Source organism: Natrix helvetica (assembly GCF_964273705.1).
Source record: "Natrix helvetica genome assembly, chromosome: 4".
NCBI lineage: Eukaryota > Metazoa > Chordata > Lepidosauria > Squamata > Natricidae > Natrix > Natrix helvetica.
Genome location: NC_138550.1, coordinates 100,121,313 through 100,137,441, shown reverse-complemented (window position 1 = coordinate 100,137,441; position 16,129 = coordinate 100,121,313). Strand labels below are relative to the sequence as shown.

At 38.0% G+C, this 16,129-nt stretch overlaps 1 protein-coding gene across 2 annotated transcripts in view; it reads right to left on the bottom strand.

The window, feature by feature from the left end:
• The window catches only part of PHACTR1 (phosphatase and actin regulator 1), a 270,634-nt gene extending 257,066 nt beyond the window's left edge, over positions 1–13,568 (bottom strand). For both annotated transcript variants that reach the window (XM_081952274.1, XM_081952276.1), the window contains exons 1-2: positions 13,331–13,568; positions 11,242–11,375 (exon numbers count right to left, since the gene is read on the bottom strand). In XM_081952274.1, the coding sequence (XP_081808400.1) occupies positions 11,242–11,320 (79 nt within the window). In that variant the 5' untranslated portion in view covers positions 11,321–11,375; positions 13,331–13,568. The remainder of the gene's footprint in view (positions 1–11,241; positions 11,376–13,330) is intronic.
• Positions 13,569–16,129: the final 2,561 nt, after the last annotated feature.

Here is a 16,129-nt window from a genome sequence, read left to right as displayed (position 1 = left end):
TAAATATAATTAATTGATACAGCGAAGTAAACCCCTTTGTAGTAAAAAAAAGTTGAAGCACTCCCAGAATTTGGACAAACAACTATTATAATTTTTTTTTAAAAAAGGTTGAGTAGATTAATAGTTTGTCTATATAAACTACATTTAAGGAATCACTTTGTAGCCCTCAGTACCTTTCAGGAATGGACACCATACAAATTAATTAAATACTTTTATGGGACTTTACTGGGAGGCAGTACGTTAATTGCCTTATGTGAGAAACTGTTCTAAGAAACTATTTCAGTAATTATATTAATACTGGATAGATCTTTCTAGTGGAATTAGAGAATCATAAACTCTACAGGGTAGAAAGGGGCTTGGAGATAATGGGCTCTAATTACCTGGAATCCACTCTTAAGCACCCCAACACATGCCCAAATCCCAACGTCTACTCAAACACCTTCAGCAATGGGAAATCCATTGCTTCCTGAAGGAGTTTGTTCCATTTTCAAACATCTCTTACCATGAGGCAATGTCTCCTGCTGTAAAGAATCTGGGAGATGATTTTGAGGGAACTAGGCAAGAACTACAATAAGGTAAAGGTAAAAGGTTCCCCTTGCACATATGTGCTAGTCGCTCCCGACTCTAGGGGGCGGTGCTCATCTCTATTTGAAAGCCGGAGAGCCAGTGCTATCCAAAGACATCTCCATGGTCATGTGGCCGGCATGACTAAACACAGAAGGTGCACAGAACGCTGTTACCTTCCTACCAAAGGTGGTTCCTATTTTTCTACTTGCATTTTTACGTTCTTTCCAACTGCTAGGTTGGCAGAAACTGGGACAAGTAACCGGAGTTCACTCCGTTATGCACTGCTAGGGATTTGAACCACCGAACTGCCGACCTTTCTGATCAACAAGCTCAATGTCTTAGCCACTGAGCCACTGTGTCCCTTTTAAGAACTACAATATTACCTAAGCAAAGAAGGCTGAAACATCCTTCAGTCCTGGGAAAAGAAGATAGTATTCAAGGGAGAGGCAGGCAAGCTCCCCTGATTCCCTGGGGTATAAGAAGGAGGGGATGTAAAATGCAATCAGGCTTGGAAGATTTTGTATTAATTGTATTCTCAATAAGTAAAGCTCTCAGCTTCCTTTGAAGTTGGTCTCCTCATTGGATCTACTTCATAGGCTCATGCCTGGTGACCATTAAAAATCTACTTCCTGTCTTTAAAGATTCCCATTGCTTCTTGTTTTATCTTCTGGGTGATACTGATCAGTTCTGCCCCATCTTCTTCTTCTTCTTCTTTCAGATTCTTGAAGGATGGCTGTCATGTCCCTCTCCCACAATTTTCTTTCACCTGATCCAAACATTTATTTATTCATTTCAGTTTATAGGCTGCCCATCTTATCCTTGTGCACTCTATGTACCCAGCCATTCCTCATACATTTCTCCCTTTTGGGGGCTTTGATTATTATCATATGTGGTGCCCAGGATTGGACACAATAGTGAAAGTGCCTTCTGACCAATGCAGAATAGAGAGGAACAATAAGAAGTACAGTACATATTTTCACATTTCAGATTCTGATATTACCTTTTTTCAAGAGCCCAAATAACATATTTATGATTCTTGTAGTAGTACATAAATAAAAATTTCAATCTAATGATGTTTTTGGCCCTCAATCTTTCCCTAGGACAAACATGCAAAAATGCCAGAATGATGGAGGAGACTGCACCAAAAGTATTGTCTTACCTGCAGTGGTGCAAAGAAGATGCACAATGGAACAGATAGCATAATCCATACTAAAGTCCTTATCTAAGGCCCAAGAAATGATTGTTTGATATGCACATATGCAGTTGAGACTAATACTAGTCCACAACCAATTCTTGATGTCTTCCATGAACAACACTGATTAGGTTCGGATACATCAAATGTATTTATTTGTTTTTGGTGCAGCAAGGAAGTGGAATGTAATGGATGTATGCACTTTCAGACTCCAAAACCAATTTGCAAGAACAATACATTTCATCAAATAATGCCATGTGGGTATTTATCACATGCATTAAAGACATTGGGGCAGATGGTACTGTGAAAATTGGAAAACTATTACCATTAAACATAAGCAGCTGTTTCAATCAAACAACCACAAGGAAATGGATCTATTAGGCACTTAACATTTCAAAATGTAAATGTTTAGGTATTTTATAAATGTGTAATTATACATATATTATAGAAGAATCCAAAAGGGGCAAAGGCATTGGATTAATGCAGAAGGCCTGATACTCCAGCTTAACAGCCAAACATTCAGTATCAATATTCAATCTTGCACCTTTGGGTTAACAGCTAGAAATCCTGATACCTGTATGCAGGGATGGAGAAAAGCACGTTGGAAGAGGTACTTCAGAACAAAGCTATTGTCAAAGAGCTCTGATTAGGCATCAATTAATGCCTGGTCTCCACAGTTTTACTTAGCCATGGCAATCCTATGCCTAATCTTCCCCCCACCCCCTCTTAATTTTTATCATACTTGATTTTTAGCATTTGCTTTGTTGGCTGATCATTCCCATTTACCTTTTCTCTTTTGCTCGTTCTTGGGACCCAACTCTAGCTGAATAGCAAAATCATTGGGTGTATGTCCAAGATGTAGAACATAGAATAGTAGAGTTGGATGAGATCTTGGAGATCTTCTAGTCCAACCCCCTGCTCAAGCAGGAGATCCTACATCATTTCAGACAAATGTCCAATTTGTCCAATTTCTTTTTGAAAGCTTTCAGTGATGGAGCACCCACAACTTCTGAAGGCAAGTTATTCCATTGGTTAATTGCTCTCACTATTAAGACATTTCTCCTTAATTCTAGGTTGCTTCTCTTCTTGGTTAGTTTCCAAACATTGTTTATTGTCTTGCCTATTGATGCTTTGAAAAGTAGTTTGACCCCCTCATCTTTGTAGGAGCCCCTCAAATATTGGAACAATGCTATCATGTCCCCCCTAGTTCTTCTTTTCATTAACCTAGACATACCCAATTCCTGTATGTAATTCTTGTCTATATTCCTCACCATCTCCAAAAAAGTGAGATAAAATATAATCTATATCAGTGTTTCTCAACATTGGCAATTTTAAGACGTGTGGAGTTAAACCTCCAGAATTCCCCAGTCAGCCATGTTGGCTGGGGAAATCTGGGAGTTGAAGTCCACATATCTTAATTTCCAAGGTTGAGAAACATTGATCTATTTGCGGGCAGGGGAGGCAGGGGAGGCAGAGCCTCACCGCTCTCATCATGAAAATAAAAAACGGGAAAAGGGAAAAGACGCTGAGGAGCCTTCTGCACACATGGTCTGGGAATGGGACCACGTGTGCAGGAGGCTCCTCTAGCCTCAGCCTCCCTCCTGCACACGTGGTCCCATTTCCTGCCTTCCTGAGTCAACATGAAGGGGACCACGGAGCATGAGCCACATTCCCATGGAGTGCACTCCGTGGTCCCCTTCATGTTGATTCAGGAGTCAGGAAGGAGGGGAATGGGACCATGTGTGCAGGAGGCTGAGGCAGCTTCAGCCTCCTGCACACGTGGTCCCATTCCCGGCCTTCCTGAGTCAACATGAAGGGTACCACGGCTCGCGCTGATGACATCACCAGCCTCACCAGCCATAAACCTCACCGCACGTCTATATAATGAGATGTAATACATTTCATGTATTACAGGAGGTAATGACAAATCAATTCAGTGTTGTTAATAAGCAAACTACGTGGGTATGTCTATTAGAAGATGAGTTGAGTTCAAAAGAATGTTTAACTTAAAATTTTTGAGGGATTACAGCCCTGTTTTTCAACTAATTCTCCTATGTAGGTGGATCCCTAGGATTTCATGTTTTTTTCGGTGGCTTGTTTGTTTGTTTCATAATTGATTAATGGAAATTATACATAATGATTGAGGTAGCATACAAGTTTAATTTTATTACTATTACTGATTACCACTACTATTAATACTAATATTTTCTTTTATGAATTCATGATATTTTCTTAGAGCATTCGAAGGGACGCACCTCTTGGTTGTGTGATTTAAATTATTGTTTCTTGGCTGCCTGTACTTTTAGTTTTCATAATGTTTGTTATTGTTATTATTTTATTTTAATTCTTTTTCCTGCCCAGAGTAATTTATTGAGTTGGATAGATAGGAAAATAAATAAATAAATATTCTTTTATTTCCCCCTTGGTAAAAATTCTAGTCTAATAAGGTTTTTACTTATTTTATGTCAAATTACATCTCTCCCAACAAGCCAGAAGCATTGACCTGTTTAGCTTCAGGAGAAATTTGTAGTTGAAAGAAATCTCAGACACCTGGCATTCCCCTCCCCCCAAATGTGAGTAAATTTGCATTTATAAATGTATAATTTTCTCAGACCTTTGTAGGGAGGGGCAGAAGAGGAGGGAAAACAATTTTTTTTGAAGTGGATTTTAAATGAGTTACTTTCTGGAGAAATCTATATAAATTAATTTTAATTGGGATGCCCATGATGTTAATTGAGGGTCTTTCTTTTTTAAAAAAATATGTGACAGTCAGAGTGCTCATTAAATAATGATCTTGCACTATAATTTGTTGCCATTTTCTTTTCAGAACTTGCTCTTCCCTTAGTGAAGCTTTCTGTAATAAACACAAATGACAATGAATGGCTACCTCAAACAACACAGTTAGCTATAAGTCTACAGCACTCTATTTCTCCTCAGGAGTTAATGAGATTTTCTTCTGAGGAGACATTCATAGAATCGCACTGTAAATCATTTTTATGGGTAGGACCTTCTATAAAAAATATTTTTTGTGACTAGTCTGAGGATTCAGAAGTCATAATATAATCCTTCCAATCTGATGCCCTCCAGGGATGTTGGAATATAATATTGGCTAATACAGGTTGGATTTTATGAGAATTGTACCCAATATATCTTTAAGAGCCTTGGTAAATTGGGAAATGACTTATTCAAAAAGCAGAAGAACATGAATAGTTGCTATCTATTGCAGTTTTCAATCAAATAGATCTTAAAATTTGCAAAAGTAATAGTACCTCCTCAAATTTTAATTAGCGGTAATTCTTCAGATTGAATTTGATGTTGCTACTCATCTATCAATTAAAATAAAATGTAAATCCAATCTGGGTCAGTAACCAGGACCAGAGATTTTGTCTTCTGAGCTTTCAAACTCGTGCTGGAGCTCATCCTCTGGGACCTTCTCACAGAGATTGGCTCCTGCAATATTATCCTGGGACACATATATTCGTCTTCATTCATAAAATCAAATTTTACATCTTGGTCAAATTTTGTTTGCTCACTTTTATTTGACTGAAAAACATCATATAACTGATCTATGAAAGATGTGCAACCAGCTGAACATATAGAAAATAAAACACGAATGGCTACATTAATCCTTGGGACAGTGTTTGTCAAGCAGAATGTGTTTGTTGTGGTTGTTTCTAAGTAAAAACAGAGACAGTTGAAGGCGGTGAAGAATTAGAACACTTAGGCGAAGAAAGCATCTGAAAGGTAATGCATTCACAGACAGGTTATTCAATGAATAGCAGGGGAAGCTGAAAAATGGGAGGGGATGCTGACAAGTTACCTCTGTAGTTACTGTGCACTCTTGGGCAAGTTATTTTCTTTCTCAGCTCCTTCTATGAGAAAAGGAATAATCTATTTCAATTTTACTCCTACAGATGATTTTCTTAAATTGGTCAATACATGACCAATGGATGGGGACCTGGTTCTTCCCAACCTGCCTTCCAGATGAGTAGGACTTCCATCATCCACAGCCAGTCTGTTTCACACCAAATTTGTTCAGAGTGGGGAATGAATCCTAACTGAGATATGCTTTATTAAAGGGAAGGTGGAAGGCTGCCCATACCTATTTGATAGGAAGAAATTTAAAAGGCCAGAAAAAGCATGCATCTAAAGGTATCTGAAATAATAACAATGGTTTCTCTTAAATTGCTCCTGTGTTCTTTTAAAAAGTATAATTTATCCTGATAATCACACCATGTTGCAAAAATATTATCAGAACAATGCCCAGATTAAACAGTGTTCTGTGGAAATGGATTTGCAAAAGCATCGATTCCTTTTCCGCCCCAATATTTGCCGAAGATTGACACTTTTTTCAGGTGCATTGGAGACACTCTTGAGCCAGAGGTGGCATTCTACCGGTTGGGACTGGTTCACCCAAAACGGTAGCAGAAATTGCGGGTGGCCCCGCCCACCTGCCCTGGCTCTATGGCATCCCATTTAGGCCCCTTTTTAGTGAGAAGCGCATGTGCAGAAGGCTTAGTGCATGCACGGGTGAGCTCACATTTGTAAACTGGGGGGGAAGGTAAGTAAATGCCATTCCTGCCTTGAGCCTTTCCTTTAGTAAAAATACCGATAATCTTATTTTACAAAAGGATATTACAATCCAATTCACTCCTGTTATAGTTATCATGGTCTAGCAATGATTCCCATATGCATATATAGTGACACTGAATTCTTACTTAACTCAATTTTTTGGTGAGACAATTTTAGCCTGAATGGGGAAGGGATGAATTGGTTATATGGTATAATGGTACACTGTGCTTCATTTGATTTTAGAATGTACAGCTGGAGGAATCAAACATACCATCTGCCTGAAGGTTTTTAAAGTAGTGGTATCTTTTCTTAACATTGCATAATCCCAAAAATAAATGTGCTGCTTTAAAGAATTGCAGACAGATGGTCGGCCCATGCCTAAAATACCTTTTGGTCTTTAATCTAAAAACCTCCACAATATTAGGCAACAACTTTGAAGTAAAAAAGAAAGAAAGAAAACATTGCACAGGCCCATATGCTGCTAGGATTGTGATCTATAATCTCAAATTAAAATTAAAAATATCATTGGATTAGAAATTACAATTAATTACAATTAATTAGAAATTAATTAGTGGAATTTTCCTATTGGCTTTCAATTACTGAATGAACTAAACGGATTCTGATAGAATAGAGGTGTGAGATGAAAATGTATATGTAGGAAAATACCCCCTCTCCTCCATTTTTTTTAACATTGAGAAAATGCATTCTTTTATTCAGTTTAGTAGTCAGTTATTTTTGTAAAACAAGAACCAAATTTAAGGGTACTCTAATGAGTTATTGGATCTGGTTGAAAATTCACACTGAAGAGGCAGTCCTTTTCCATTGCAGTGCCACCTGCTGGCAGAAAGTGAGAAAGATGAGGCAGTCCTACTATTGTGTGGGGGGTGGCAAGTCAGTGAAATCAGAAATGATTTTGTTTACTTTAAATCCAGTTACAATTAATGTTATTGAGTTAATTCAGTCTAATAAGGAAAGAATAGGCATTTCAAATATAGCAACGATGACTTACTCTGGGAATGTGGTTTTCCATTTTGGCAACAACACAACTTGCCGTGTATTAATAGTGCAATATTAATATCCTGCTCATGTTTGCACAATTGATTCATGGCCTTATTTATCTCACTTTCTTTTAAATCACATGCATTTATTTATACAGCAGAATATGTGTGACCTAAGCAGGTAAAATAGATAACACACCTTCAAGCTGCGATCTTTTTAAAGTACTGCTGTGTTTAGTACAACACAACAGCAAAAACCAACTTCCTCTACAAGAAAGCATGGGAAAAAGAATGAATCTTGTCTGAATAGATGTATTAATGATATAATTCTATAATATTGGATTTTTTTGGTTGAATGTCTTAATCACAGTACTGAAGTATAGTTACTTACTTCATGTTTTTTCCCCTAAAAATTGGTTTCTTCGAAGTGATTTAAATTGAATAGCAACTATGTGCATTTTTCAGGGTAAAAATGTGTATGTAGGTGAACTTTTACTTGATAAGTGTTTTCTTTTAAAACCACATACAGGATGATACAAAGTGGGGGGAAAAGCAAGATACCCAAGTTACTCAAGCTGAAAAAGATAGTTCCGCCTTAAAGTTATTTCATTACAAGCTGATTTTATTTAAAATGAATATCATTACACTAATGTCTGTTAGATGAGCATAGATTAAATTGACAAATTATCATACTTCATTTTCTCTTTCCAAAGCCTAAATATGTGAGAGGTAAAGTCCTATTCAAATAATAATGGAATACAATAGTTGTAAGATTTTGAATTAAACTTTAGAGTGATTTCAGAGAGTCCTTTAAACCCATGGAATAAGACACTAAGGACAGAGGCTAATATCATGATCAGCTCAGTACCAAGGAACTATTATGTTTTGGCTGGTTCTCTGTAGTTTCTTGCCCAGATTGATGAACATCCTTAATGGATCACAATCTGAATATTATTACAGAGGGACAGTAAGGAAGCTAAGCATGGTTTCTCAAAAGTAAATTCTTCTGAATTAAGATCCATTTTTTGTTCAGAGAATGGTGTAGATCTATGTTTCCCCACCTTGGCAACTTTAAGATGTGCAGACTTCAACTCCCAGAATTCTGGGAGTTCTGGGGAATTCTGGGAGTTCTGGGGAATTCTGGGAGTTGAAGTCCACACGTCTCAAAGTTGTCAAGGATGAGAAACACTGGTGTAGATGAAAGACTTTAGAAGATCTATATCCTTTCCACCTGCTACAGTTCCAGTCCTAAATTGCATATTTAGTATAATGCGTAACTTGGCCCTTTCTTCTAGGATTAGTTGTCAACTTTGAAGGATGGGTCCAATATTAAGATAACACCAAAAGAAAATACATTCTTGAGGCAAACCGTAACTCTTCCAACTTTTCACAGTTAGATTACATTTCTTCTTTTCTACCAATTGTGTAAGAGGATGGGTTCAAAGACTTTATACTATGTAAAGTGAACTCCCTTTCAATAAAAATTGCAACTTGCAAATTACCAATTAAAATGGCGTTGCTTGGTTACACAGCTCTTTAATTAATTCTTTAAATCCTGATATTTCTCCATCTCCAAAGTTTTTTGCCCAAAAGTCCAATTGTTATGTTGTGGTGGCTGGTGATGGGTTGAGATAAATAAATGATTTAACATCACAAGAATTTACTTTCTGCAAATCTTGGTAGTGTCTGGACATTAAATATTATACCTCCATCAAATAAATATTATATCTCCATCAATATGCTTTTGGAGGTTTTCTTAGATATTTTCCTTAAGCACATTCTACTGTCTCCATTCTCCTGATATGTCACTTTGTCCTTTCACCTTGGATGAAAGAATGTGACTCTGAATATTTGAGTTTATCCATTAGGATCAAATATTTCCCACTAGACCTTAGTTGTAAAGGTATAGATGACCAAACAAGTCATAACATTGGAAGACTCAGGATTGCATCTCCCATTTTTGAAGGTTAAAAAGAGCCTATGCATTCATTGGACAGTAGCCACATTTCTAATAAATGTGAGGCATGTATACTTGTTCATTCTTAAACATAGATCTATTTCATGTACAATACAGATAGTCCTCGACTTACAACAGCTCATTTAGTGACTGAAGATACAATGGCACTGAAGAAAGTGACTTATGACAATTTTTCACACGTCTGTTGCAGCATTCCCATGGTCACATGATCAAAATTCAGACACTTGGCAAATGACTCATATTTATGACTATTGCAGTGTCCTGGGGTTATGTGATCCCCTTTTGTGACTTTCTGACAAGCAAATTCTATGGGGAAGGCAGGTTCACTTAACAACCATGTAACTGACTTAACAACTGCAGTGATTCACAATGGCAAGAAAGGTTGCAAAATGGAACAAAATTCACTTAACTGTCTTGCTTAGCAACATAAATTTTGGGCTCAGTTGTGGTTGTAAGTCAAGGACTACCTAATTTTTGCCTTCATACCATACCATATTTGTTATATTCCTTATATAACAAATATGGTGTGGTATGAAGGCAAAAATTATATACATACATATGTATGTACATACATGCATACATGCATACATAGATACATACATACATGTATTTGTGCTGATAAATAAATAAAGGGAGACTAGTATGGATCCATTTCAAGCTATTTAGCTCTCATCAGCTAGCCATACCCTTACTGGGATTTGAACCTGGGATGTGTTACATATTAGGCAGTTATATTAGCCACTAAGCCACAGGCTCTCCTCCTTATCAGCTGAGCCAGGAAAAAAGGTATGTATTTGTGTTACAACCCCTGGTATGCCCAAATATGGGAGGGAGATCACTACTCCCCCTTTCTGTCCTTTGGCTCATTACAGAAGACCATGCAGGCAGAAAACCATATTTTTATTTTTAATGTTGCCTTTTTATATTTGTGTTGTATTTGTGCTGATATATGATTATACTAGCTCTCATGTCTAATATTCTCCACTATTTTGTCTGCTATTAATCTTTAAAAATTGTCTGGAAGAGCCAATCCCAAGAACAATGATTGTAGTATATTGGTTCACTTTAGTGATAACAGCAAAGGCATAATTTCTGACTCTATCAGAGAACAAAAGCTAAACCCCTTCTGCATTTTACTAAGAAAATCACACAGATAAATAAAATGTATGTTTTTGGCAAGATGGACACACATTTTCTAAACAAACAAACAAACAAACATGCTGGAAAAAGTGAAAGGAAAGAGAAGATGATGTCTGGGAACATGGTAGATGGACTTAATTATGGGAACAGTGAAGACACTATTGAGATACCTAAAACACCATGTTGAGGACTTATCATCCTAGATAAAGTCCATCTATTTAATTACTAAGATTCAGCATCAAGCTGACAGCATGGGGTGGGATGGGATGGGATGGGATGGGATGGACTGGACTGGACTGGACTGGAATGGATTGGAATGGAGTAGAATAGAATAGAATAGAATAGAATAGAATAGAATATTAGTCATGCACTTAAACTTTAGGTATTAATTAAACCTTGAAAGTACATTATTATACATTGGCTTCAATCTGGGCCAGGAAAAGTCTATCAATCTTTGTCTTTTTTTTTTTTTAGTGCTGGCCCTTTGCCACCACTATCTTGTTTCATTTACTATTTGAAAGAAAAGCACCCATCATTCTGTTTGAAGAAGACAGCTGAAGAGGTTGTCTTCACAGTCTCTACCCATCTGTTTTGCATAACATATTTCCACATTTTTGAGGGGGAAAATTACTTCCTTTATACAGTTCTAGGCATCAAGCTGCTTTGATGACTTCAGTTCTCTGCTTATTCTGGAGAAAGGAGCTTTAATTATCCCTGCTGCCTTTTCCACCAGAGGGCCACCATGTCTTCTCTTTATGTTGAGCAATACATAAATATCCATCTCAAAACAATACCTTGAGCTCCTTGACTGTAAAATAGCCGGTAAGCAGCATCGACATCCAGCAGATAATCCATCTTGAATGGACTATCCATCTTGGAGGATTTTGCGGTCAGTTATTCAGCTGCCCAAATTGATACAGCCAGTGTCCTGAAAAAGGAAGAAGTATCTTTAAATATAAACTCCCTGCAATATTTAAAGTAACTTAATTTAATGAACATATATGCAACGTTTATGTTAACCTAGCATAGTCATTGAGGCTTTTTGTACCTTTCACCCCAATATTTATCGCTACAAAACACACACGTATACTGTATACTTCATGTATCATGAAGGTTTTTAGATTTTAGGCATTTCTGTATATAAAACACATCTTTTAAAACACCTCTTGCTATCTACTTTCCTCTTTAAAAAAGTATTGACGGTGACTATATTACGTTAACTGCATTAAAATTCTAAGCAACCAAGATATCTATTAGCAAAGAAATGTTAACAATTACAGCTAGGTGAAAAAAATATGGTAGTTCCAAGAGGATTAGATGTTCCTTTTTGCTTGAAATGAGTCAGTCAATTTTAATTTCTTAAGGATTTCACGAGGGAGGGTTAAAATGACTTTACACTGACAGCTTTTAAATGCTAGAGACAGTTAGCCTTACCACATTGTCAGAGGTTTTTGGTAAAAGTTGAGTTCTGAGGTGTAGTGTTTTTCTTGACACACATACATACAGATACGCACACAGTATTTTTTAAAACAGCAATCCTGGATCTATCTTACCTTGCACTGGTTTGTAAGTTTTCTTCCTCTGCAAAATAGTTACCGTATGTGTATAGGTCTGGCATTTGCCGAACAATTATGACATAGATTTCATTGCATTCTTCTCTTTTAAAAATGCTGGCTTTGAAAGAGATGGTTTCCTTTTCTTAGCCTTTCTAAAGATCTTTTAAAAGTGTATATCTCAAAAGAAAAAAACCCCAACTCTATTAACCTAATTTAGCACTGTAATTTCAATAGTTAGCATTAACTGATTTCAGTAATTCCATGCCTGTGGAATCAGCCAACCTCTGAAATTCTTCAATATGCATAGGTTTCTACTAGTATCTATTAACACCCCAAAATATAATTACTAACAAAAATGTGTGTGTGTATGTGTACACATGCATACAGACATATATGGACACATACCAAAAACTGCCTGCCAGTTATAACAATCCAGTGCTTTCCAGTCCAGATTCTTTTGATCTGGTTAAATATTCCCCAGTGCAAGCAAATAATTTTGATTATTTGATTGGAACGCAGATGAATAATGTATAACATTGACCGGATTTCTGTTATCTGATAGCAAAACAGCAGGGAAGGACTGTTACCAGGCAACAGAAGGTGACACTACCCTCAAGATGATCACAAACACCCCCCAGCTCCATCTACGAAACAAAACTTTCTCAACAACAGCATATGTGTGTATGTGGTATGCATGAATGTGGGTCTGTGAATGAGAATATTTGTATGAATATACAAGATTTTGTCCCACTCTCTTCCATTCTTTTGTTCTGTCATTGTTTCGCACCAAATTGCTAAGAATACACAAACACAATTATTAACTTATATCAATGTTTCCTGCCTAGTCACTCACTCGTCCATCCCTCGTCCCCCCCCCCCCCCATTTTGATAATTGACCAAAAGAGCAATGAGGCTATAAAGTTACATTATGGTAACATGCAAGGCAATAAAATGCTTCAGTGACCAGATCCAGCTCTTATCTAGAACTATCATCCTAGCAGTTGGAGGCTTGCTTCTCCCCTCCTTCAATAATGCCATAAAGTAAGTTGCATTATGTTTCAGCATGAAAAGTGAGCACAAAGGTTAAGCCCCTTAGTTTGCCAAAACGTCCATTCAGAATGGGAAAGAAGGACAACGAAGAGCTGCCACCATAGGTTTACAAGAGGGAAAACAAACAAAAAAATGCATGTCATAAAGCTTCCCCTCCCCCCCCCCCCCCGCCTGCCCCCAGGCATTCAAAAGATATGGAGCAGGAGCAAACTAAAGATATTTTATTTTAAAGAAAGCAAAACTCTGTTTCTGGGAGTGGGGAATGTACAGTACTCACCAATATCACGTCTCTTGCTGAATCGTCCTATATACGCTGAGTAAAGCTGAGCAGTTGGTCTGTATGTTGTAGGATTCTTTTAATCCTCTCTCAATTCCAGCAAGTGGCTTCTAAACTTGCTGCCTAGGATGGTGAATTTAGTCTTCCTTTTGCCCACAGATGAGAAGAGCCCCTGTTTTCAGAATATGTTTGTCTGCTAATTAAAAGAAAATTAAGGAGGCGGGGGACAGGAAGAGAAGCTTTATATTACTGGCTCATCTATTTCTTTCCTGTTATCCTTTCCATTTTATTTGCATTTTAAAAAATAAATAAATCATCCCATCTGTCTTCTCCATTGCTCCTGAAAAGGTATGGAGTATTTGTTAATCAGGACGAAATATGCTGTGATTTCAAGCAACGCAACTCATCTTCTGAGCCAAGTAACAGTGTGAGCAATTATAAATGGCATTTTCTAAAATGAAATGCAGAGTCTCTCTCTCTTTCTCTCTCCCCCCTCCAACCTCTCTCTCTCTCTCATGCAAAAGAACCTGCTTTTTCCTCCTCCCTTTGGAAACGCATGGCAACGATTGCTCATGAAAAGCCACAAGTGTATGTCTGATTGTGTGTGTGTGTGTGTGTGCATGTGTGTGTGTCTACCCGAATAGAACTATTCTGATTATCCCAATTTACACCAGCAACAAAACCTTTCGCAGATGAGTTGAAATGACTATGTAAAAGTTGAAACTCTTTTCCCATCCCTCCCCTTGGCTTCCCCTAGCAACTCTCAGCATGCCAGTTTGCAGGGCCTTTCTCCTACCACAAACACACCACTCTTCCTGCTCTTAAATTTATTTATTTCATTTATTTGATTGGTCAAACATGTACAAGATAACAAAGGAAATGAGTACAAATAAATGAGACTTTAGAACAGGGAAGTTAGGCACGCCGGTGCGCATATGCATGCCCCCTTACGGACCTCTTAGGAATGGGGTGAGGAATGGGGTAGGCAGTTTAAGGTTGAAGCTGTGAGAGTTAGAGGATATAACAATGGAATCAGGTAGAGCATTCCATGCGTTGACCACTCTGTTGCTGAAGTCGTATTTTCTGCAATTGAGTTTGGAGTGGTTTACCTTGAGTTTGTATCCATTGTTTGCTCGTGCACTATTGAGGTTGAAGCTGAAGTAGTCGTTGACAGGTAAGATGTTGTAGCAGACAATTTTGTGTACTATGCTTAGGTCAAACTGTAGGCAGCATAGTTCCGGGTTGTCCAAGTCCAAAATTTCGAGCCTAGTGGCATAAGTGATTCTGTTGTGAGCAGAGGAGTGGAGTACTCTTCTCGTGAAATACCTCTGGACTCACTTGATTGTATTAATGTCCAATATACAGTATGGATTCCAGGCAGATGAGCTGTATTTGAGAATTGGTCTGGCAAAGGTTTTGTATGCCCTAGTTTACAGTACAATGTTACCGGAGAAGAAGCTTCACAAAATTAGGTTAACAATTCTTAATGCCTTTTTGACAATGCTGTTACAGATCTTCTGAATGCTGTTATAGATCTTCCAAAGAATTTTCCTCCCATCCAATTCTTCCTGATGGGAAGTTTTCTGGCAGCCCTCTCCTCCTTTCTCTTTGTCATACCACTTCTATGACCACTTTTACACTCCATTCCTGCTTCTTGGGTTATATAAGTAGTCCTTGACTTACAATCGCAATTGAGTCCAAAATTTCAGTTGCTACGCAAGGCAATGGTAAAGCGAGTTTTGCCCCATTTGCCACCTTTCTTGTCACAGTGGTTAAGGGCAGAGGTGGGTTGCTCCTGGTTTTACTACAGGTTTGCTGCTTGCACATGCACACTTCAATGTAAATTGTTCTTTGTGCATGCACAGAACAATTTACAGTGAACTGGGCACACACATGCACTACTAAACAACAGGCAGGCAATGGCAGCAGCGACCGGGGAAGCGGCTCAGGGGTGTGGCCAGCCTGGGTTGCTGCCGGTTCTGCGACCCAGCCAAAATACCACTACCGGTTCAGCCGAACTGGGCGTTTCGCACCTCTGCAGCCCACCTCTGGTTAAGGGAATCACTGCTGTTGTTAAGAGAGTAACAGGATTGTCGATTGACTCTGGCTTCCTCATTGACTTTGCTCATTAGAAGGTTGGAAAAGGTGACCTCACATGACCCTGGGACACTGTGATTGTTATAAATACCTGCCAGTTGCCAAGCCTTCAAATTCTGATCACATGGCCATGTGGGTGCTGCGAAGGTCGGATGGGGGGGAAACTAGTCATAAGTCACTTTTTTCAGTGCTGTTGTAACTTTGAACAGTCACTAAACAAAAGGTTGTAAATTGAGGACTACCTGTATTTTTTACTACTATATTTCCTTTGCTTTAACTGAGGTCTGTCTTCTTGCCTTAGCCCTTTGATTATTGTGGCTGTCCAGGAATCAAACTTTTCTCTTCTCTTTCCCCTACACAATCCACCACTTTTCTGTCCCAAGGTATTAAGCCATGTTTCAGCCAAACGATTTTCACTTTGAGATGCTGCTCACATTTGGTAGAATGTTGATGAATATTCTATCTAATGGCACAATAAATATTCTTCCAAGCCTGACTAAACCTCACCAAACTTTTTACTTTGAATTAATAGTTGCCCGTTTCTAATAAATAAGCTTTCAAAAGTCTCTCGATTACAAATGCGGTTTTTAAAAAATGTAATGTACGTTCAAGAAATTCAATCTAGTATTCTATGGTTATGTATAAATCATTGCATAGCTTATATATTATGTTTCTCTGTGCGTTACCCAGCTACAGAATCCC